At 36.2% G+C, this 22,958-nt stretch overlaps 1 protein-coding gene across 2 annotated transcripts in view; it reads right to left on the reverse strand.

Moving 5' to 3' along the window:
• Positions 1–22,958, reverse strand: part of LOC125351717 (limbic system associated membrane protein) — a 620,820-nt gene that overhangs the window by 265,167 nt on the left and 332,695 nt on the right. For both annotated transcript variants that reach the window (XM_048346681.1, XM_048346680.1), the window contains exon 2: positions 14,055–14,287. In XM_048346681.1, the coding sequence (XP_048202638.1) occupies positions 14,055–14,287 (233 nt within the window). The remainder of the gene's footprint in view (positions 1–14,054; positions 14,288–22,958) is intronic.

Below are 22,958 nucleotides of genomic sequence, written 5' to 3' on the forward strand. Positions count from 1 at the left end.
TTGTAAATAAGTTGATAATGTTTATTGCTATTTCAAGACACAGAGAACATGTATAGATCATTGCAAATGCTTTCACTGTTGACAGGTAAATAATGATAATGAATAAAGACAAAATGTCTACATTGTTTATGTGATCCCACCATTCCTTTTGAGCCTGAACTCTTAGAAAGTATGAGTATTCATCCATTACCAAGAATTTTCATAATTTTTCACACAGAGTTTTGTGGATTTTTAGAAAAAATAAGGGATATCCTACTTACTTGTGCTAGTAGAAGAGTTAATATGTGTAATCAAATAGGTATTTTATAGAGTGTGATATGGTTCAAGAGAGAGATAAATGTTTCTCATGTTAGAGAAAGAATGCTTTTGGATTGTATGATCAAGTAAGCCATGATAGAGAGGCCATATGAAATATAATGTGTGAGTGACACTTAACATTCAAATGGCTATTTGTCTGTGTCCTGCTTATTCTGCCCTATAGTTACATCTGATCTGGTACAATGACACAATTTCATTCTGTTTATAAATGAATAATATTCCATTGTGTATCTATGCTGTTTTCTTTAGCCTCTCATTTTCCAATGGACACCTGGGCTGTTTCCATTGTTTTAGTATTGTCAATAGCACTGTAAAAAACAAAGGCAGAAAGGTATCCTTTGGGTATGACAGCCTTGTTTTGTGGTTTTTGTATACCTTCCCACAAGTGGGATAGGTGGATCATATGGCACTTCTATTTTTAACATTTTGAGAAACATTCACGGTGTTCTCTACAACAGGCTGTACTAATTTTCATTCTTAACAGTGCATAGGAATTCCCTTTTCTCCCCCTGATCTTTCATATGTAGAAATGGAGAAAACATCAGCTATAATGTAGAAGATTAGTGAAGGTTGGGAAGGCTGGAGGGTTGGAGAGAGTGGAGAAAGGGAGATGGGATTTGATCAGTACCTGACATATATGTGTGGAAATATACTGAAATTGTTAATATGTACACTCATACATGTTAATCCAGATTTAAATCACTTTATAATAACTCCAATGGGAACCCACTGTCACTTTCCTGCTATAAAGCCCATGTTCAATATTTAGAATCCTCACCCATTCTGGAAAAGAAAGCCAACCAACCCCTGTAGCGAGCTGGCAAAGCTGTGTGCATCACAGCAGGATCTTCTTGTTTTCTTGCTCACTGTGTCCCAGCTCACTGCCAGGCCTATCCACACACTCCTGTTGTGCCAGGAACCCACTGTCTCACAGTCCATGCCTGGATAATTTGACTGTCACAATTTAGGGGAAAAGTTTTATTATCCAGGATCCAGTAGATGCACATAGAAGTAAGTTTAGAGCAATATTTGGGGAAAAGTGTTTCTCTGTGGTGCACTTATTCTTTCACTAGGTGAGCAGTCAAAAGATTCAAGACAAAGACAGTGACAACAGAGCTATATTTCATAACTATCCAAAAACCATGTTTCATGCAGTTTAGAAAAGGCAAAAGCAAGCAATAGCACTGTTTTTGTGGGGAAAAAAATCTATCTGAACAAGAGGTAAATTAGAGAATGTAAGAATGCAGAGTTTACAAAAATAATCACGGATAGGGACAAACCAAGATAAATAAAATAGAGAAATAAGAATAACTCTGCTTTTAGGGAGATAAATTGTACCATTATAAGAACAAATGTTATAAGAAGGAAAAGGAAGAAATGCTTTGAAGGCAAAAATTAGTTTTGACCTGAGTATAATAAACGTGAAATAGCTGATAGACAGAACAGAATGCTTAAAAGTTATTTCTGGGCTAGTATTCAGATAAATGAAGGGTGAGACTGGCAGTAGAGATTTGGTATAAAACTATTTAGATGCTATAGTTAATGATGAAGTCATGGATGAGCAAATCTGGAAAGGTAGAGAGGCGAGGACAACTCTGATGAAAAACAGCAAATCACAGTTCACACAAATGAAAAAGACTAATTTAACATAGTTTGAGAGATAAAAGAAACCCTAACATAGTGCATTATTTTTAAAAATGTAGGGAAAGGAAATACCAATGGAAAAAGAACTTGATAATAAATATATTTAAATAGAGAGCAGAGAGAATACATAAGATGGCTCTTTGAAAACAGGATTCAAACAGGTGCTGGTGGATCGCACCTGTAATCCTAGTTTCTCAGGAGGCTGAGATGTCAGAATCCCATTCAAAGTCAGCCTAGGTGGAAAAGTCCATGTTATTCTTACTCCAGTTGACCACCAGAAAGACAGAAATAGAGATTCACAGATACCACAAGAACTCGAACTGAAGCCTCACTGATATCCTACTTCCTAGTAACATCTAATCATTTTCAGAGAAGAGGAGAAAGGGAACCATAATCATCCTTCATAGATAGAGTCTGGAAAGGTCAAAAGAAGAAAAGCTGAAATGAATTTGAACTTTGAGTGCAGGAAAGCAGCCACTGAAGTTTGAAGACCTATGGGCCCAAGATTAAGTGGAAAGGCAAAGAAAGTCAGTACATGGTGAAAAAAGTATTCATAAGATCCTAAAGGCCAGTCATATTTTTAAAAAAGCAAACTTAACTATAAAACTTTTCAAATTTTTAAATGAATATTAAAATATTTAATTTTTTGTTTATTCTAAATAGTGAATTTAATACTTTTACCAAACTATGATTTATAAGCTATGCCATGCACAAAATTAGACACTAAATAGTAAAGAGAGATGTTATAAGCTCTCCAAAATTTATTGAAATTATATTAGTAGTTTCCATTTTATCTTTTGTAATTGTTCCCATTTTTCCAAGTATTTGTATTTTTTGAACTCACCATTCCCTACATGTGACTTCTGAATGCTAGAATTACAGAAATGTGCCATGTCCAATTTATCTTTTTCCCCCTAATAGATTTATGTAGTACATACAAACTCAATTTCCTAAACTCTTGTTTGTGTACTGTTTAGAAAGCACTATTGTCGGGCTGGGGATATAGCCTAGTGGCAAGAGTGCCTGCCTCGGATACACGAGGCCCTAGGTTCGATTCCCCAGCACCACATATACAGAAAACGGCCAGAAGCGGCGCTGTGGCTCAAGTGGCAGAGTGCTAGCCTTGAGCGGGAAGAAGCCAGGGACAGTGCTCAGGCCCTGAGTCCAAGGCCCAGGACTGGCCAAAAAAAAAAAAAAAAAAAAAAAAAAAAAAAAAAAAAAAGAAAGCACTATTGTCTGTGTGGTTTCGTATGGGAAGGACTCATTGCATCTCATATCACCGGAGAGAGGGGACTCTGTGTAAGGAGAATTACCTCAAATTATGACACAGGAAGTCCAACACTACTGGGTTCCAGTAGCTCATGCCTGTAGGTTTAGTCAGGAAGCTGAGATCTGAGGATTTTTGTTCTTTGCCAGCCTAGACAATCTATTAGATTCTAATTTCAAATTCACTAACAAAAAATTTAGAAATGGATGTATTGCTCAAGTGGTAGAGCACCATCCATAAGTGAAAAACAGAGCCAGAGTTCAAGGCTCTGAGTTCAAGCAACTGTGTCTTGTGTACATGCACAAAAGAAAAATAAAGAGGGCATGGCAACTGGTGAGTCTGGATAGATACCAAGTTCTCACTACCATCAGTATGGCCCTATCTCCCTGTGTCCAGACCTTGACAGAAGGACTCCAGTAGAAACCCACATACCAGGTACCTGGTTCTCTTTGATGCTGAGTTTCTTATATCAGTAATGTCTTAATAATGCTGAGATAATTCTGAGCCTATAACAGCTTCATTGGTTTAATATGCCAATTTCATGCACAATCCTAGTTTTCACAATAACTGGCTTTTACTTCAGATTTTACACTGAATAGTAGTGTTTGCATCTCAACAATATTGAAGATGATGAAAATTTCCAAACTATAGGATGAGGTTTGAATGATTGACAGCCAGTAAAATGTCCATATTAACAGCATTTCTTAAGAAGTAGCCCCCCTGTTCCTTCCCAATTTCTTATTCTGAGTAGTTGGAGCATTTTCCATAATTTTCTTGAAAAGGAATTCAGTGATGACCACTTTGTACAAAACTCTGCATTTGCATTTCAGATGATTTTCTTTTTACACATTCATGGAAGTGGAATTACTAGGTCAAATGATAGAAATATATTTTAAAAGTTTGATAGACATGCCTACTTTACCCCAGGGAAAGCTTCCATTAATTTACACTCTCAACAGGGAGACATAAAAGTGTCAGTTTTCCAACTGACTTGCCAGTTCTGGCTGTCCTAAATTTATTAACCCTTTGCAGTGCTACTAGTTTAAAAATAACAACAAATTATTACTCTTTTGCCTTGTAGTTCCTTGATTATTACTGAGATTTTGATAGTTTTCTATGTTATTTCCATGTACTTGTTTAAAAAAAGCAATGAACATTGTGTGTCCTTTGATAATTTTTTTTTTTTTTTTTTTTGGCCAGTCCTGGGCCTTGGACTCAGGGCCTGAGCACTGTCCCTGGCTTCTTCCCGCTCAAGGCTAGCACTCTGCCACTTGAGCCACAGCGCCGCTTCTGGCCGTTTTCTGTATATGTGGTGCTGGGGAATCGAACCTAGGGCCTCGTGTATCCGAGGCAGGCACTCTTGCCACTAGGCTATATCCCCAGCCCTTTGATAAATTTTTAAATAAATATTTTATTTGTTGGTTTTTCCATATTTCCCTTGTTGATTTCTAAGAATCTGTTCATGTCTCATTAATATTAAAGCTTTACCTTTTACCCCTTTTATGTTTCAATTTACCCATTTTGTTTCATTCCTATTTCTATTAACATTATGTATTTATATAAATATAGATATAGAAGATTCAAAATTATTCATTTTACATTTTTTAATTTTATTTTAAAAAAGTAGTTGTACAAAGAAGTTGCCATTCGGCAAAGTAGTATATGGCTATAATAAATTTTGTTCAATGTCACCTCTATCATCACTCTCTCCCATCTCTCCCAACCCCATTGTTTCCTTCAATTTTCTTAATTTTGTGGATTATGCACTGAACGTTTTGACTGCATTCTCCCTGTTGCCTTTTCTTTTACATGCTAAGAAAGTCCATCTTATTCTGTTGAGGGATGTATTTATTGATTATTTGACCTTTTTAATTTTATTTTAAAATCTGTAAGAGTTATGTTCATTTTCATGAACGGTCATTCAGTTAAAAAATCTAATGAAGATAAATGGAGTTTTCTTTAGTGAGTTTATTCAAACTGCTTGTAAAGAATGAGGGAGGAGGTAACAAGTTGAACAAGAAATGTACACACTGCCTTACATATGAATCTGTAAGCCATCTGGGACATACTTTGACAATAAAGAAAAATGTTTTTTTTGTTTAAAGAATGTTCAGGATAGAGCTCCAGTGGAGCAATCAGTTAGCACATGGTAATTATAAGACTGTTCAGGATGTAGTTCTATGTAGAGAACTTGTCTTGCAGGCATGAGACCTTGGGTTCAATCTACAGAACCATGATATAGGGGAAAACAAACAAACAAACAAAACATCAATAAATAATGATAGTTTTTTCAGTGTTTTAAACAATATTGTATGTTGGGGGGGTCATTCAATATTTAAATTCAAAGAGTACTCTATAGTGAAGTTTTACTGGGTAATACATGCTACAAATAATAGTCATTAGAAGGACATCTGATATAAAAATCCGTATTTAATGGTTAATACAAACAGTATAAAAGCCAGCAGATCTTTGGGAGCAATGTATGTTAACATAAGTAAGAATATTTGTTACTCAAATTGAATGTAACTGTGGTATCTCATAGATGCGAATCTAATATCTCATAAATCTCCGCTCGCTGATTTTCCTAGTGGTTTTCCAATTTTTTAGTATAAGGCTTTAAAATCCTAACTGGCAAATGTTTGAATGTTTGGTAGTAGACAAACCTTCATTGTCTCTGCCTTCACATAACTTTCTTATTTACATGAAGTTTATGTTTCCCAAATAAGCCAAATCTAGTGACAAATCTATGGCTAACTAGGTCTCTCATCACTTATTTCCTCTCATGTTCAAAAATGCCCAATGACTAATACAATATAGTTTGGATCAGACAATGTTAAGTGTTCATTTAATTTAATAAATTATGGGTGGGCTATGGACATATATGGAAAAATCATTGTAAATGATTATAAATGGCTGAGATAGACTTAGATAAACCTTGAAATCCTTCCTATGAGAGAAATATCAAGCTTAAAGCACATGAAATAATATTCTGAAATATTTTTTCCATTGAATATCATTTTCTCTATGTTAATTGTGTGGTTGCTGAGGTAGAGAGGGTGGTATCTTTCAAGTCTGAACTGGACTTAACAGCCAACCAGGAGGCTATTATGTGAAAATTAAGCTGAAGAGCAAGAAAATTAATAGATTTTAGCATATAAAGCACAAATTGTAATGCTAACTCACATTAAGAATCTCAATAATCAACAGAATTAACCCTCAAAGCAAATCTAACTAATTAATATTCTGAATTCTTATTTTATTATGATCTCTGAAAAGTGAGAAGAGCTACAGGGTAAATTCAATTACAGTGGGTTGGCAAAATTTCTTTAGTAAGTTTTGTAAGCAATTATCAACATTGACAAAATAATTAAAGAAATATGTTTATTAAGAAAGGTAAGAACAATGGGAGAGAAGGGATGAAAGAAGAAGGAGTGCCAGAAAACAAAAGAGGGTCAGAGAGAAAAATGGTACTTCCTTACAGTTCTAGGTAATAGGCTTTTAAGCAGCATTCAGAATGTTGCAGAATTGTAAAAGTGGCCTCTAGAATTTAAATCCAAAAAAAAAAACAACCAAAAAACCAAACAGTGAGTTTCAGACATTCTTTATAATAAAAACAGAACGTTAACTTTCTTAACATTTGGGTTTAGAATTAAATGAATATCTATAGAAACAATCATTGTGTGTCAATGAATATTGTAGAATTAATGAGGCACAAGAAATATACTTTTAAGAATAGGAACAGAACATTTTGGTCTTAGAAGGAATTTGACATATTTGTTACAACTAAGATAATTATGCAGTAAATATTATGAGCAGTAATGTGTAAATTTCCACTGGACAAGTGTGTGATTTGAATCACAGTGCTGAGAAAATTTCTGGATTTATTTAATACTGTAGTGAAACTTAAGAATATCTTTGAAATACATTTTAAAACTCTGAAATGTTAATTTACAAAAATCACCAACTGTTCTATTTGTAAATTAGGCTATTTTTTCCTTATTCTCCCCCCACCCCCCTAGTCCTGGAGCTTGAACTCTGGGCCTGAGCCTTGTCCCTGAGTTCTTTTACTTTTAGGCTAACACTCTACTACTTGAGACACAGCACCATTTCCAGATTTTTCTGTGATGAGCTGGAAATAAGAGTCTCATGGACTTTCCTGCCTAAGCTAATGTTGAACTGGGAACCTCAGATCTCAGCGTCCTGAGTACTAGGACTGCAGGCATGAGCCACAAGTGCCTGGCTATTTGGGCTATTCTTAAGGCAATGTTAACCAAAATACATTAGCAAAGAGAGGAAAAGACCCAACCTTGACACCATCACACTAATACTAGTCTAGGACTTGGAAAAATTATACTAAGTGAAGTGAGCCAGACCCAAAGAAACATGGACTCTATGGTCTCCCTCATAGGGAATAATTAGCACAGGTTTAGGCAAGTCACAGCAGAGGATCACAAGAGCCCAATAACTATAACCTTATGAACACATAAGATGATGCTAAGTGAATTGAACTCTATATTATAGAAACAATTGTTATATCACTGTTGTAACTATTTTTAACTTGCTATGTGTAACTGTAGCTTCTATTATTGATGATCTTCTTGTATCCCCTTTCTGTGGTTGTACCTACACTATCTCTGTATCTTTTCTGAGTATATTGGAAACCGTGTATACTGGTATTGGATGCAGGAAATTGAAAGGGAATACCAAATTTGAGAGACACAGGGTAAAAAAAGACAAACAACTACAAAAGCAATACTTGCAAAACTGTTTGGTGTAAATGAACTGAACAACTCATGGGGGTGAAAGGGAAACAGGAGTGGGGAAGGGGAAATGAGGGACAAGGTAACAAACAGTACAAGAAATGTATTCAATGCCTAACAAATGAAACTGTAACCTCTCTGTACATCAGTTTGATAATAAAATTTTTTTTAAAGTTACAACATGCTAAATGACAGTATTTAAAAATGCCACTTACATTGTGCACTGGTGGTTCACTATTGAAATTGTAGCTACTCAAAATGCTGAAATCTGACAACTGAGGTTCAAAACCAGCAGGAACAGGAAAACCTGTGAGAATCTTATCTCTTATTAACCAGCAAAAAGCTGGAAATGGATCTGTGGCCCGAGTGGTCCACATTAACCTAGAGTGATATATCTAGTAGAAATTGCCCATGCCATAAGTTTAAGGCCTAGTACTTGCATGCATGTGACACACATACATACACACATACATACATACATACAAACATACATAAATATGAATAAAAATACTATTCACATATTAAAAATATAAGATTTCTTTTGGATTCACATATATATGGACACTGTAGACAAATAGCTCAGTTTTGGGGACCATTATTCCCAGGGCTCAAGTTCCTTGGTTAATAACTATATTTGATGAATGCACATCAAAAATATTTTTAGATTTTGCTATGAGAATCCTCTAATACCTTCTCTGCAGGGTTTTAGATATAATTTGATGCAATGTCATATGGGAAAATAAGCAGGTAGCAGCACAAATACCCCTCATTGATTGCTTAGATCCCTAGAATAGTAGTTCTCGATGTTTTTGTTTGTGCATCTGAATCACCTGCAGAGCATAAGGCATTTGAAAGTTTTGACCCACCCCAGGGTTTCAGATTCAATTGTCTGGACGTGATTCTCAAGCACCTGCATTTCAACAAGAACAATAAACTAAAATGTTGAGTGTTCTGTAAGCTATGTAAGGATTTCATATAGAGGTACATTGTCTTAAAGCATGTGCTTATATAGGTCAGATGCCTAGAAAGACTAGGGAATCACTAGAGGGTCACCTTTGGAAAAAAACAATGGTGTTATTGGCAGAAAGGTTGCTACTAATACATGTCTGTTTATTTGACTGATTTTAAGGGTGATTTTTTTTTTCTACACCTTGGTCTTGGACTCTGTTTAGTGTCTTGTAAAGGAACCCCCACCCAAAAAAAATTCTGGCTTTAGCTATGGGTCCCTCTATCTCTTAAATATTGAAAAATGTGTCCTTATGTGTGTGTGGTCTTGAGATCCACAGACAGAATATTTACTATCAGGCAATTACCAGTGACCTAAAATATTATCATTGATTTGTACATTTGCTGATGCAAGACTGTCAACCTATGTACTTCATGAGGAAAGTGTGAGTAGCTGTCATTTAGACGAAGATAGTTATTGACCTATACCACAAGTTTATTTCAATACAAGTTATTTTGAGCATAATGAACCTCAAGAACTGATAAAAAAAAAAATCTTAACTTTGCTGTGAAAAATAACCATCAGACTTAGAGAGAAAGTTTTGAAGATAGCAAAAAGTCTAAAGTGGTAGGTGTGTGTGTGTGTGTGTGTGTGTGTGTGTGTGTGTATGTGTTAAATACTCCTAAGGCTTCTAAACACTAACATTTATAAAAATGAAATTATCTTGTGTCTAGGCCAGTATGCTACAACCATTACTTTCATACTTGCAAATGGACAATTTAGGGAGTTTTCACAAACAGGAGCTATAAAAGCAGCATTTAAGTGCTTAAAGTAGGATGCCAAAGTTAAGATACTTGTCATCCCATCTGTTCTTTGTCTCCTATCCAGCAGGATAAGTTGTTGGAACATTTGAATGTACAAAATAACTGACATCCTTGAAATTATGCAGTGTTCCTTTGTCCTTTTGGGGGTGGCATTTGCAACTTCACTGTCCCTATACCAGGAACCTCAGGATCATCTAGGAATTTGTTACAAGTAGAAATTCTCAGACAACACCCAGATCTGCTAAATCAGAAATTCTGGGCAGATTCCACTCATCTGAAATTTACCAAACCCTGTTGGTGCTGATATGTAGACTGAAAAAATACAGATGAAGAACTTAAAAGTAATGATGCTATAACAGCCTTCTACAACCCGAAAGAAGTAAAAACAAACACTAGATCCTAAGGAAAAGAACAGCTGAAGAAACAAACACATGTCAGAAACCTAAAACTGACCAAGCCTACTATAAGGATAACTAAGTCAAGGCAGCTGTCAGAATGGGGCAGCAGCAGCCCGAGCCTCAGAGAAGTACTGCAGCAGCACCACCAGTGTTCTTCATCTGCTGGTGAGAACACATGATCTCCAGACATCAGACCAATAGATGGCATAATTTAATCCTTACAATAAATAAAGAAGGATTTAAAATGTTTGTTTTATCTAAATTTCCACTATGACAAAACTGAGCTTCAAGGAAATTAAGTGGTTTTCGCAGCTGTTTTCCCCCCTAGATAGCATGAAGGAAAACTGAGATTTGCATTAGGCAGGCAGTGTGACTGTACAACTGGCTTTCTCAACTGCTATGCTTTATTCTTCTCTCATCGCATCCTTGAGCTAAGAGTGGCCTCATCGTAGTTAAGGAAAAGGAATAGAATATTCCTTGAGTGGCTATTCAGAATGAATTTTCAAACATTATGGAGGGTGATCAAGACAAGAAGGACACCAGAGGCCATGTATTCTGGAGAAGCTACGAAAAAGAGGAATGTGACCATGCCTAGAAAGAGAAACTTTGATGTGGTTGAAAAGGAACAAACAAAGGTATATATAGAGTTGATGCACTAGGCAAAGAATAAGTGGAAGGTGGTATATGATTGGATCCCCTGACTACAACCAAGTTAAATGTCTCAAAGGGGAGTGATCCAGCCATCTGGTGCTAAAGATCAAACAACAACATGCATACAGTCCTCCAGAAGTTCCTCTTGAAAGCAAACTCAAGGAATAGACAGTCCTTTCTTCATCCTTCTTAGAACTATGGCCCTTGTTGCTCAATTCCTCTTTCAAGTCAGGAAATATAATAAATTTTTGAGTTAAACAGATATAAATTTCAAACCATTTCCTAAATCAACAGGGAACCTTGAGCAGGTACCTTATTACTTCTGATCTTTTCAAATTGTATTTTTAGTATCTTTAAGTAGTTGTACCAAGGCCTTAACCATTCAACAAATCGGTTTATGAAGACAATACATCTTGATGTCAGCCCTTTCATCATTCTCCCCAATGGCTCTGAACCAAACCACCCACTTTGATTTTTCTTAAATTCGTAGTGTATGTACCGAATATTATGACTGCGTTCCCCCATTTCCTCTCTTTATCTACTCTCCTCCTCTTGCCCTTACGTTTGATCTACAAACTTTAGTATATATGTATGCTTGTGCCTTAGCAAATTGTTCTCATCTATGAATGCAAGATATTAGAATGAAATGAGATGGTAAATAAATAATATTTGACAGTCATTTTTCATCCTTTAATACTATTAAGTTGAGTTTCATTTGCACTACCATGGCCTGAATGTACATATACACTGAGTTTTTGTCCTAAGTCTCGTGGAATAGGCATGTTTGTAGCTCAAAAGGGCACAGAAAAATAAGATAAAAAATATGGAGAGGAACCAAGCCCAGACTTTAACATGAATCTTTAACATCCTTAAAGTCATAACAAAAACATTTCAGATTTAATCCTAGGTCCTTTTATCTCTCAACTGTTCCTTAAACTCTGGGTGACCTTGAAGAATCAACTAAATTTAATGACCTTTGTTCCCTCATGTAGAAACCAAGAAACATAATACTCACTGTCCTGTTACAGTTAGTTTAGTGAAACACAAAATATGAAGCTTTCTATCAGGTTTTTAATGACAATAAAAAGCTGTAAAAGTAATAAAATTGTGCTTAAATATTTTGAACAAGATCTTAAAAGCATAATCCATTATTAAGAAATACACTGATGAAATAATTCAAAAGTCAAAGAAAAAATTATGATCTAATCTCAATAAGGTCATTAAAGCAAATATTTCTCCCTCTGCCACTGAATCAGGTAGAAATTCTCTTTTTGTGTTGAGTTAGTAGTGTGTGCCTGTGTACTTTGTGTTTTGAGAGCACTGGTATGTTAGCCTACTAACACATTTGCATAACTGTAGTGATACTAACACATTAAACAAGTTTCCTGAGATCTGAAACCCAGTGTCTCTTGTCACAGAGCTCAAATATTTCTCACAAGACTATAAGGAAAGCATCTTGTGCTTTGACTGTGATTGCAACCTGGCAAAACAGGAGACATGCCTTTTACAGGCAATTAAAATGAACCTGTCAGCCATTGCAAATGGACCAAGATAGAGGTCACATGACTAAAGCACTCATGTATTTTATTCCAGTTTCAATCTATTAATCAGAGTATATGGGAGAGTGAAAATGAAAATGCGGCAATAATCAATTCCATAACACATTAATAGAAGCTACAAACTATACCACACCACTAACTACATTGGTATCAAGACAGGAGCCCTAGTGCCATGCCTAATTTGCAATAATTTACATAAAATTGGAAATCAAGTCCACATGAACATAGTCCTAATATTTGTTAGTATTTGGATCTTCCCTGACATATGGATTAAGACTGTTGGCTGGTTGACTTTTTTAACAATAAAATCATATGGCTGATCAGCTTTGTTTTCATTCTGCAATTACAGAGAAAGGGACACAAATGAGCTATAGTTCGGGCATATGTGTTCCACTTTCATTCCATAAAACCATGGCTCAGATATACCTTTGAACGCCCCAATCTAGAAGCAAATTGTTCCCAATGCCTTTGTAGATCCTTGTCACTAGACTTGCTCACAAGTAACTTGCTACTGAAGATAAGATAAAATTCTACCAGAAACCTAAACAAATGAGAGGTGTTAAGACCGCTGGGAATTTTAATGCATTCCAAAAGAATTTGCCATCATAAAAGTAGATAATTAATGATAATTTTTAGGGACAAAATAGATAAAAACAAACTTTATCCCAAAGCCTAGGCAAGTTCCATCACTTGAGACAAGCCCCCTGTCTATATATATAATTTTTGAAATGAGTTCTCACAAACTTTGTACTGGCTAGTCTGAACTTGTTTTTCTGGTTTCTGTCTCCTGGGGAGTTGGGCTTACAAGTGTGTCTCACCATATCCAGTGACAAGTTTTTGTTATTATTGTTGTTGGTCATGGGGCTTGAACATAGGGCCTGTGTGTTATCCCTGAGCTCTTTAGCTCAAGGTTAGCGCTCTGCCACTTTGAGCAATAGAGCCACTTCCAATTTTTGGGTGGTTAATTGGAGATAAGAATCCCACAGGGACTTTTCTGCCTGGGCTGGCTTTGAACCATGATCCTTAGATCTCAGCCTCCTGAGTAGCTAGGATTACAGGTATGAGCCACTGGTGCTCAGCAACAAGCTTTCTTAAATTAATCAAAGCATCAGTTCCCTGGTATAAATGAATTCCTTCTGGTTCTAAGCATTCATTGTTTTTATGTTCTATGTGTGTTCTGTATTTTCTTGTCTGGCTTCCCCTTGTGTTTTAATAATTATTCTAGGGAAAAAATAGCCTCATCAAAGAAATTAAGATACTGGCTCACAGTATCATGAATATTCTCTGTAATCTCAGTGTAAGTCTACTTTAGAATTCTAGAAGGAAAATAGAGATGTAAGTGCAATCATATCTTGTGATTTAAAAAAAAATCATATTTTGGGGGCCTGGGGATATGGCCTAGTGGCAAGAGAGCTTGCCTCCCATACATGAAGCCCTAGGTTCGATTCCCCAGCACCACGTATACTAAAACGGTCAGAAGGGGCGCTGTGGCTCAGGTGGCAGAGTGCTAATCCTTGAGCGGGAAGAAGCCAGGGACAGTGCTTAGTCCCTGAGTGCAAGGCCCAGGACTGGCCAAAAAAAAAAAAAAAATCATATTTTGCAAATCACATTGGTTCTCCATATCTACATTTCCCTTTCACCCTCACCATGGGCCCCCTCCCCCCCCCCATTCCCGTATATTTCTTACCTTGCACGATCAAGTAAACTTGGGAGGTCTTGGGCTCATGCTGTGTCTGAACTGAGCATGTGTAGGAACCTTCATCATAGACATCCACCTTCTGGATTCGGAGGCTGTATTCCAGAGAATGGCGCTTCTCCAGCTCAACTCGGGGATCCAGAGACCACTTGTCATGTCCAGCAAAAATGATGCCAGAACGGTTCAACCATGCCACCTTCGAGTTCTTGTCTTCTACAACACATCTGACAGAGCAGAACAATAACATTAGTACCTTAACAATAATTGTATCTGTTCTCATTCTCTGCATGATTGGACTCAACGTGACCAATCAAGAAAGATAATTATATGCACCATAAATCATTGCCATGGCATTTCTTCAAGTCTTAAATATTTCCTCTGTTTCCTTTAAGATCTAATTACTATCCAATGGACAAATGTCATTATATCAGATTCAGTTCAGCAATAAACAACCTGATATGAGAAATGCAGACCAATAAAGTTAAATGGGTATTGACTTCCCACAGGATTAGCTTCTCATTGTTTAGGGAAATGTCATTCAGATAAAACTCCATCTGCTTTTTTGTTTTGAGAGTGATATAATTGATATTATGGTGGCTTTACTCCATCTTAATCTGTATTTGTTATTTTGTGTGTATATCCTGTAGCCTTGTCTGATGGAGGGTTCAAGTTTGGTTCCATAGCTTTAGGAATTAGTGTAGATTTCAAGGTTGACACTTGTGAACTTTAAGATATTAGAATGAGAAACGTGTAAGCAGTCCTGAGGGTAAGTGGATAGATGTTATATCAAGTAAATCAAAGCAAACATCATTGAGCTTATGGCTCACTTCAGCAACAGAAGGCACCAGGTCAATTGATAGCAAGATAGTTGGCTACTAGCATTAGGGGTCATTTTGTATGAATACAATATTTCATAGGAAATGAAGGGAAATGTTTTTCACTTCCCATTACTATAAAAGCAAAATATAAACATTCTAGAAACCTAACAGGAAGATTGGGGGAAGAAAAAGGGACAAAGCAAATATGTCAGTGGAGAAAGGGTAAATGCCACCTGGCTAATGAGGAATTTTGTCTTCAACTTTCCAGCCAAAGCAAAAACCTAGCAATGAAAAATAAACACATCAAGAAAGCAAGAACGATCTTCTCATTGCACCCCTCTGGTAAGACTGAGGTCTTCCCTACAGAAAGATAATCCCAGACCTGTCCACAGTTTAGTCAGCCATTCAAAAACATGGGGGTATAAGAAAAACAGAAATAGCAAGACCACAGACAGCAGAACAATGTAAAACACCATATCCACTATTGTGTGTCAAATCCACATATCCTTGGGGTCAACAACAGGAATAGAGTCAAGTGGTGGTGGCTCACGCCTTTAATCCTTGCTACTCAGGAAGCTAAGATCTGAAAATGGGGATTTGAAGGAGACTGGTAAACTTTGAGTCTTTTTTCTCCAATGAATTACCAAAAAAAAAAAAAAATAGCTAGAAGTGGAGTAGTGTTTCAAGTGGTAAAGTGCTAGCATTGAGCAATAACACTCAGGTATAGCACCCAGGCCCTAAGTTCAAGCAGTTCAAGCTGCAGGACTGGCACAGAACAAACAACCAAAAGGGAAGGGACAGAAAAAGACACATAATTCATAGACAGCATACAAACAGATTTATATGCCAACTTATATCTCTCATAAAGGGGCACAAAAATGTTGTAAGACAAAGATTCCCTTATCTCATTGTTATTAGGTAAGTTTTATGTTTTATTTTGAGCAAGCATTTGACTTCAGTTAAATGAGTAGGAAGATACACAGGTTTTCCTTTTCTTCTTTACCTCTTTGTTTTTATAAGCCTAGTTAGATTTAATTGTCAGGAAGCATCTCCAATTTGTATTTCTCTACCTCTATATAGACATTCCTGAGAAACTTTCTTGTGTTTGACAATTTAGAGCACCTCTGAAAGGAACTTGGTGGATGCTGGCTGTTTGTTTTTGGACTTGACCTGTCTCTATTCCATATTTTTTTGTGGCATACACTTCACTGTCCTTAGTGGTTCACAGCACCATTCAACTTAGAGTCATTTAGAACTAATTAATAGGCTATTTGGTGCCTTCTTCCAAGGGTAGGGAATCTTTTCTGCTGTCAAAGGTTATTTGGATATTTATAATATCATTTGCACTTCATACAACATTGTCAGTACAGACAGATAGCCGGAGGCAGAGGACGAAATGGTTTGCTTCTGTTCCATGATATGCCACGTGATTTGAAAAGCCTTATGCAGTCTGCAGACCCAAAATTTTCCATCTCTGGGGGTAACAGAAAATTGACTTACTTTGTTTTGTTCTAGAGGGTATGAAAATATATCTATGCAAATGTAAATCTACAAGTGCTTTTCTGTTGGGATCACTGATCTCCCTAATCCAGGTTGGAGGCACCCCTAGCTACAGGCAAAGCCACCAGGCCAGGGATGTCTAAGTGGCAAGGGTCACATAGGCAGAGTGCGGAGACATGCACGGGAGAACTGTGGCCCTGGCCCCTATCCCTGATCCTTCTCCCAAACAAAGATAATTTTACTCAGAGTTTATGCTGTTTGGCTCCCTAAGCCTATTTTCTGGCCAAGATAAAATAGCTAGCTTACTCAAGGATGCTAGCTTAAGTGCGTGGTTGGCTCAGGGTTACTTTCTATCAGAATGATGCCTGCTTTGTGACACAGAAGAAACTGATTTACTCATCACTAATTATGTATAAGGTTTATTGCTTTCCCACTATTGTCATGCTGTATAATAATAACGACTTGGGAGATGAACTAGGGGTCTTTGCCCTCCAAGATGGAGTTTCCCCTGGTCTTCCTGCTTTGATTCCTGAGATGATCTTTGTGTCTGTCTTTCTTTTTCTTTCTCACATCATGCCTTCCCCCTTCCAGGCACCTGTTCATCTTGCAGCACTGGTTTGAAAAACAAACTAACAATACTATGTATTTTATGTAGGTATGATCTACAAGTTTAACAAGACAAGATTGCTTATTTGGTTATTTCCAAAAAACTATACTAGAATAAAACAGACCCTTGATGTATATGCTATAATGTGAGCTAATAGAGTCACACAAGGCAGACATAGAAGGGACATATGCCTGCCTACATTCCCTGCCCCCATTCCAAGCTTTAAAGAATTCACAGATAAAATTGGCAAATTTTCTTAACCGGGTAAGATAGAAATGCTAAGTCAGGTCTTTAGGGTCCTTTGGCATTCTAGCAATTTTTATCCATGGAAAAGTTAAAAATCATACACATCATTATTCCAAATTATTCTCTGGAAGCATTCAGATTTATCTTACATAGAGAAGTAATTGACTATTTCAGCAAAATTGCTAGACCCATAAAAATGCATTTACTGAAACAATGCTGTATGTGTAAACTTTGTCTTGACAATCTATGTAACATCTTATTTTTAGTTCAGGTCTCAGCCTTACTTGGTTTGTAAATTTATCTTTTACTTACAAACAAGTGAAAGGTGTGTTAGAACACCCCCCCCCACACACACACATTTTATTAACTCGGAGTGTTAGCTAAATTCTAAGCACCTAGAGTACAGTAGAGAGTTTTTGAAAAGGAAATTGTATTTCTACATCATTAAGAGATCTTTTTTTATATGGTCAAAGTTCCAAAGTAAATGTACTAAAACCTAAAATATGGGAAATAAGCATGCTATAATGCAGGTGAAATTTTCCAGATTAAAATAAGGGGAATATACAATATGATTTCAGAACTGTTTTTTTTTCTAATTCTAAAGCAATTTTACAAACTTTAAATTGTAAAGCGTGAACACAAGGATGAGAAGCTAAAAGCCAAAACAATACCCTATTTTTGTACAAGGCTATGTCTACTAAAGGAAGATAATCAATTGGTAACCAAGAGGAATCACAGACAGACCACCTGGCTATACAGAAATGAGAAATGTTGATGTTGACATAGATCCTGGATCCCAGCATTCACTGACTAGGCAGAAAATATCCTATGAAGTTGACTTAACCACATGATAGCAGGCTGTAGAGTAAAAGTTGATTGCAGTCGTGACAGTATACTACAATACAAATTATTGACCAACCTAACATATTGCTTCAGTACTGGGCAGTATAGTTCAACATTGTATGGGTAATGACTTCATCTCAAAAATCAGCTGAGGCTAGAGCAGATACATAAAGATGCATTTTTAAATAGGTGAGAATTAGTTTTTTCTATTTAATAGAATGTTTTCTCTACCAGTTTATGGTGCATGCAACTTTTGAGATTTAGAAAAGACTGTCCTCAAGAGAATGGACATTCGAGACACACAAAAAAGATATGAGAATGCCTTTCTACATTTGGATTGGGTATATTTCAGGCATCTGAGGACCTAGGGGTACAAGAGAGTCACTCTGAGATCTTTCCATATCAATGTTCCAGCCTGGCATTCTCCCTGTGATTTCATCATGCTGTTTGTTACATTTCAATGACTTGCATTTATCTTTATTCATCAAAGACAGGAACCCTCTTATAATTCACCTGTAGAGTCCCCACCAAGCCACTCACTATAAACATCATCTGCTCAGTAGCTGCTTGCTGATGTGTGGAATAAATAAACTGATTTTAATTTAACAATTTGTTCTTAGGTCATCCCTCAGATGTTTAATGTAATTATTTAATGGGTGAAAGATAAGTGTGTAACTATTAATATCTCCTAAGAAATTGTTATAATTTGAGGAGAATTATTAAATGTAATATTAATAGGAAAGTGAAAGGGAGAAAAATATACTCTTCATTTCCACTATAAAGAAAGATCATGTCTGGGAATCAAGTATTATAGACATTGCTTATAAGAAAAATGAGGAAAATAAATATAAATCATTACACAAATGTTTAGCAGGTCATCTACTTTAACCATGAACTCTCATATATCAGATGAGTTACCTATTTTAACCAAGAAATTTATTTTTTTAATTATCTTTAAATAATAAGAAAGGTGCCAGGCTGACACCTATAATTCTAGATACTCAGGAGGATGAAGAATCACAATTTGAAGCCAGTTCAGGCAGGATAGTCCATGAGACTCTTATCTCCAATTAACTACTCAGAAAATCCAGAAGTAGCCATGTGGCTCAAGTGGTAGAGTGCTAACCTTGAGCAAAAGAAGCAAGGGGATAGCACCCAGGCCCAGAGTTCAAGCCGAGGACTGACAACACGAACAAAGAAAGATAATAATAACAAAGATTAGAAAACACGTTTTATTCCTCTGTTCAGTATATCTGAACCTACACAAGTGGCAGGAAAATCAATACAGTCATAAAGCTCTCAAGCATTGTATATCTGCAAAAATTAGGTGTATTATGCACACTGATATGAACAGGTATACTGACAATTCCCTTTATACTGGGCAGGTCTGAGGGTTATGCTCTGAAAACAATTAATTACAATTAGCGACAGAAGGGAAACGCTCAATTCAGCGTGTACTAATGATTTGATAACATAATGAAAGGATATCCATACATGTAAAATACATTCCAGATATATCTTTGTATTTAAAAATCACCAACTTAGCATTAGTGCTTATCTAAATGTAGCTCTAACATACGCTTTTCGAGTTTTTGTATTTTGTGTGATTGAGATCAAGCCCAGGGCTCCTGGTAGGCCAGGCAAGAGTGCTTTCCTACTGAGCTATAGCCCCAGTCCAAATCTCACTATTTCTTAAAAGGATAATTGATAACAAATAAAACAAGTACATTTTATTTGATGCTTATCTACATTACAACCTATTTTCCCTAGGGACAATTTGACTGAATGAGTAGGAGAGATTTCTTTCTTTTTTAAGTTATGAAAGTACAAATAGAGAATAGATTTCAAGTGGTGACAATTTGTACCCTTAAATGACATTGATAATGTCTGGACCTCTTCTTACCCCTTGTTCTGAACCAACTGAGGAAGGAGGTAAGGCTATTGGTATCTAGAAGATAGGGACCAAAATGTTACTGACAATACACATTACAGACTCCACAGAAATGGATGAATTCCATCCAAATGTTCCCAAAGCAAAGGTTTACAAACTTTCAATTAGGTCTAGATATCTTCATTTAAATATCTAGAATCACCAGGAAAATGTCTACAGTGCAATGGTGTTTTGTTATACATAGTATACTTCTTGACTTATAGGCACATAATTGCAACTAGCAGTCTCTAAACTGTAAGTAAAGTTCATGAGATTCTTTGCTTATACTTAGTAGTTAAATATTTTTACAGAGCATGATAGGCCACACGCAGGTGGCCAATCTAGTTAAATATTTTTAAAAAGTGATAGAAGGTAGACACAGTGGTTGACACATGCCTATACTCCCAGTTAATTAGGAGGCTGAGGCAAGAGGTCTGCAAGTACAAGACCAGCCTGGGCAATTTAACCAGACTCTATTTCAAAATACAAAATTTAAAAGGCGTAACTAAATGATAAGGTAATTTTCCAGCATGCACAGGGCCCAGGATCCAACCCCAGCCCTTAAAGCAAACAAAAAAAACAAACAAAAACTAATAAAGATAATTTTAAATATTCCAAACATACACAAATGATAATGTGTCATACATTATAAATCTTCCAATTACTCCGATCTAATAAAACATATTGTATACATGTGTTTAAATCACTAGCTGTATCCCACAAATATATATGTCAGTTAGAAATATCAATGTATTGAAAGTAAGTTAATACTTAACAAATCATGCCTCTTTGCTGTACTATGTTGGTATAAAAGTTATATAATGATATGTCATTAAACACTAACATGGAAAGATAACGCTGTAACTTGTTTTCTAATTTAATGTCAGAGACATTATTTAACATTAGTGTGTTTCCTCACCCCCTATGTAATCACACACAGGACAGATAAGAAACTCAAGTCAGCTGGGGAAACTTTGTTTTTTAAAGAAATTATTAACTTTTGTTCATCAGAAAAAAAAACTTTTTTTTTCAACTTATATTTTCCTCATTTGTGAATCTCCCTCTTTTTCTGGTATGTGAAAAGATTGAAGATGTAGATGGGAAGAAACTCTTCAAGAATGTGATGGCTCTGTATTTTGGTGCTGTTTACTTTGTAACTTCAATCCACAAATAAAACCCTTAATGAATCAGCAAAACCATTATAGAATCATTTCACTCTAAAAGAAGAGATAATTGGTCTTGGAAGTGATGCTATATATTACAACCATTAAAGTGTAGAATCAGGAAATTTTCTAAGCAGAAGATGGAATAAACTATACTGAAAATATCCCAGACTCTTCAGAATCGGAAGTCCTGAGTCTGGTTTTACAGCATTATTTCAAGTGTAATGAATTCCAAGAAATAGGCAAACACACTTAAAAATAACAAGCTAGTTAAATACCGAATTTAAGGAACTTAGAGTTATCAGTGATTTTGGTCGCATTATCGTGTTCTATGATTAGACTCAGTAAGCAATTAAAAAAAAGAATTTTGGGGTTCTATGCTAACTTGACTGTCAAGAGACTGACTCTCTGTTCTGACCTTTGCTGAAAAAAGAAAAAAAAAATGATCCAGTATGTGACTCAAGGGAAAAAGCACCTGCCCAGCAAGTAGGAAGCCCTGGTTTCAAACTTTGGTAGTGCTGAAGGAGGAGAAGGAGGAGGACAAAGAGGATGAAGGAGAGGGCAGGGAGGAGGAAGAAGCTTTAGTTCTCAAGCTTATTCACTTCCAGCTTTACTAATAAGACACTTTTAATTAAGCTATGTATATTGATTGTTTTCTATACATAAAAGTGTGCTATTACACACTGAATGGACTACACTATACTCTATAGTGTAAACGTAACATTCATATGCATTAGTAAACTGAACTAATTATTAGACATCTGCATGGATATGTCTTTTGAGGAGACCTGCTTTTGTTTCAACCTTTCGAACCCCACCCTCCTGCCCCCCTTCAGTCAGCGGGGATTCCTTAAAACCATAGGGTTTAAAATGGAAGCAAGATGATACAGTATGGTTTTAGTACAGAAAAGTCAACAGCAGCTGTAATACAATAGCCCATGTGGAACATTTTATAAGGACTTTAGGGATACTTGCACATGAATAACCTAGGTCTTAAATGCTCCATTACTTTGTATTAGATCCACTTATTTCCATAAAAGTTAGAGCTTTATGCTGATCTCTCCTCTCTCTCTCCAGGATAACCTGAATAGAGGGCAAAAACAGGTCCATGCTGTGCTTGGTGAGCAGCATAGGTCTCCTGTCAAAATTGGGTTCCTCCTGGATTGAATGAGGCACATGCTATATGCTGTGCCTTTATGAACCTTCAGGCTGCAAAAACAAGACTTCATCCTTGCCAATGAATAAGTGATGGTTATGGTCTCACTGAAATAACAAGAAACTTCAGTCCCTCCCTCTCCTTTGAACTACAAGTTTTCCTCTCCATATAGGTTGGGGAAGATGAATAGCAATTTTATATCTTGCTTTCTTTTGGCTTCTCCCTGTGTGTCTCTGTTCATTGTAAAGAAAAAAAAAAGCAAAAAATTCCCTCTCACTTATATGGAGAAAAAAGTGCTTTTAGTTGTATCTTTGAAAGAATAAATTAGTCTTGGGATCCTGGCTGAGATATGTAGTTAACATTCGCACACAGTATGCAATTAAAAATAATTCCACAGCTATTTGAGGAAAATTTCTGTTACCTTCCAAGTCATTACAAAGTAAATATCAAAAGTATGCTAAGGTCTGGCAAGGGGAAAATATGCGGTTTGTACCATATAGGGTTTGTTCTTTATCTCCTTCCAGCAGTAAGAAGAAATGAAAGTAGTTCTAATAAATTATAAGGCACTTAGGATGAGCATTCCAATACAGGAGGCATAGCTGTACAGTCAGAAGACTGGTTTCCAGAAGTCT

The sequence above is a fragment of the Perognathus longimembris genome, chromosome 5, assembly GCF_023159225.1.
Source record: "Perognathus longimembris pacificus isolate PPM17 chromosome 5, ASM2315922v1, whole genome shotgun sequence".
NCBI lineage: Eukaryota > Metazoa > Chordata > Mammalia > Rodentia > Heteromyidae > Perognathus > Perognathus longimembris.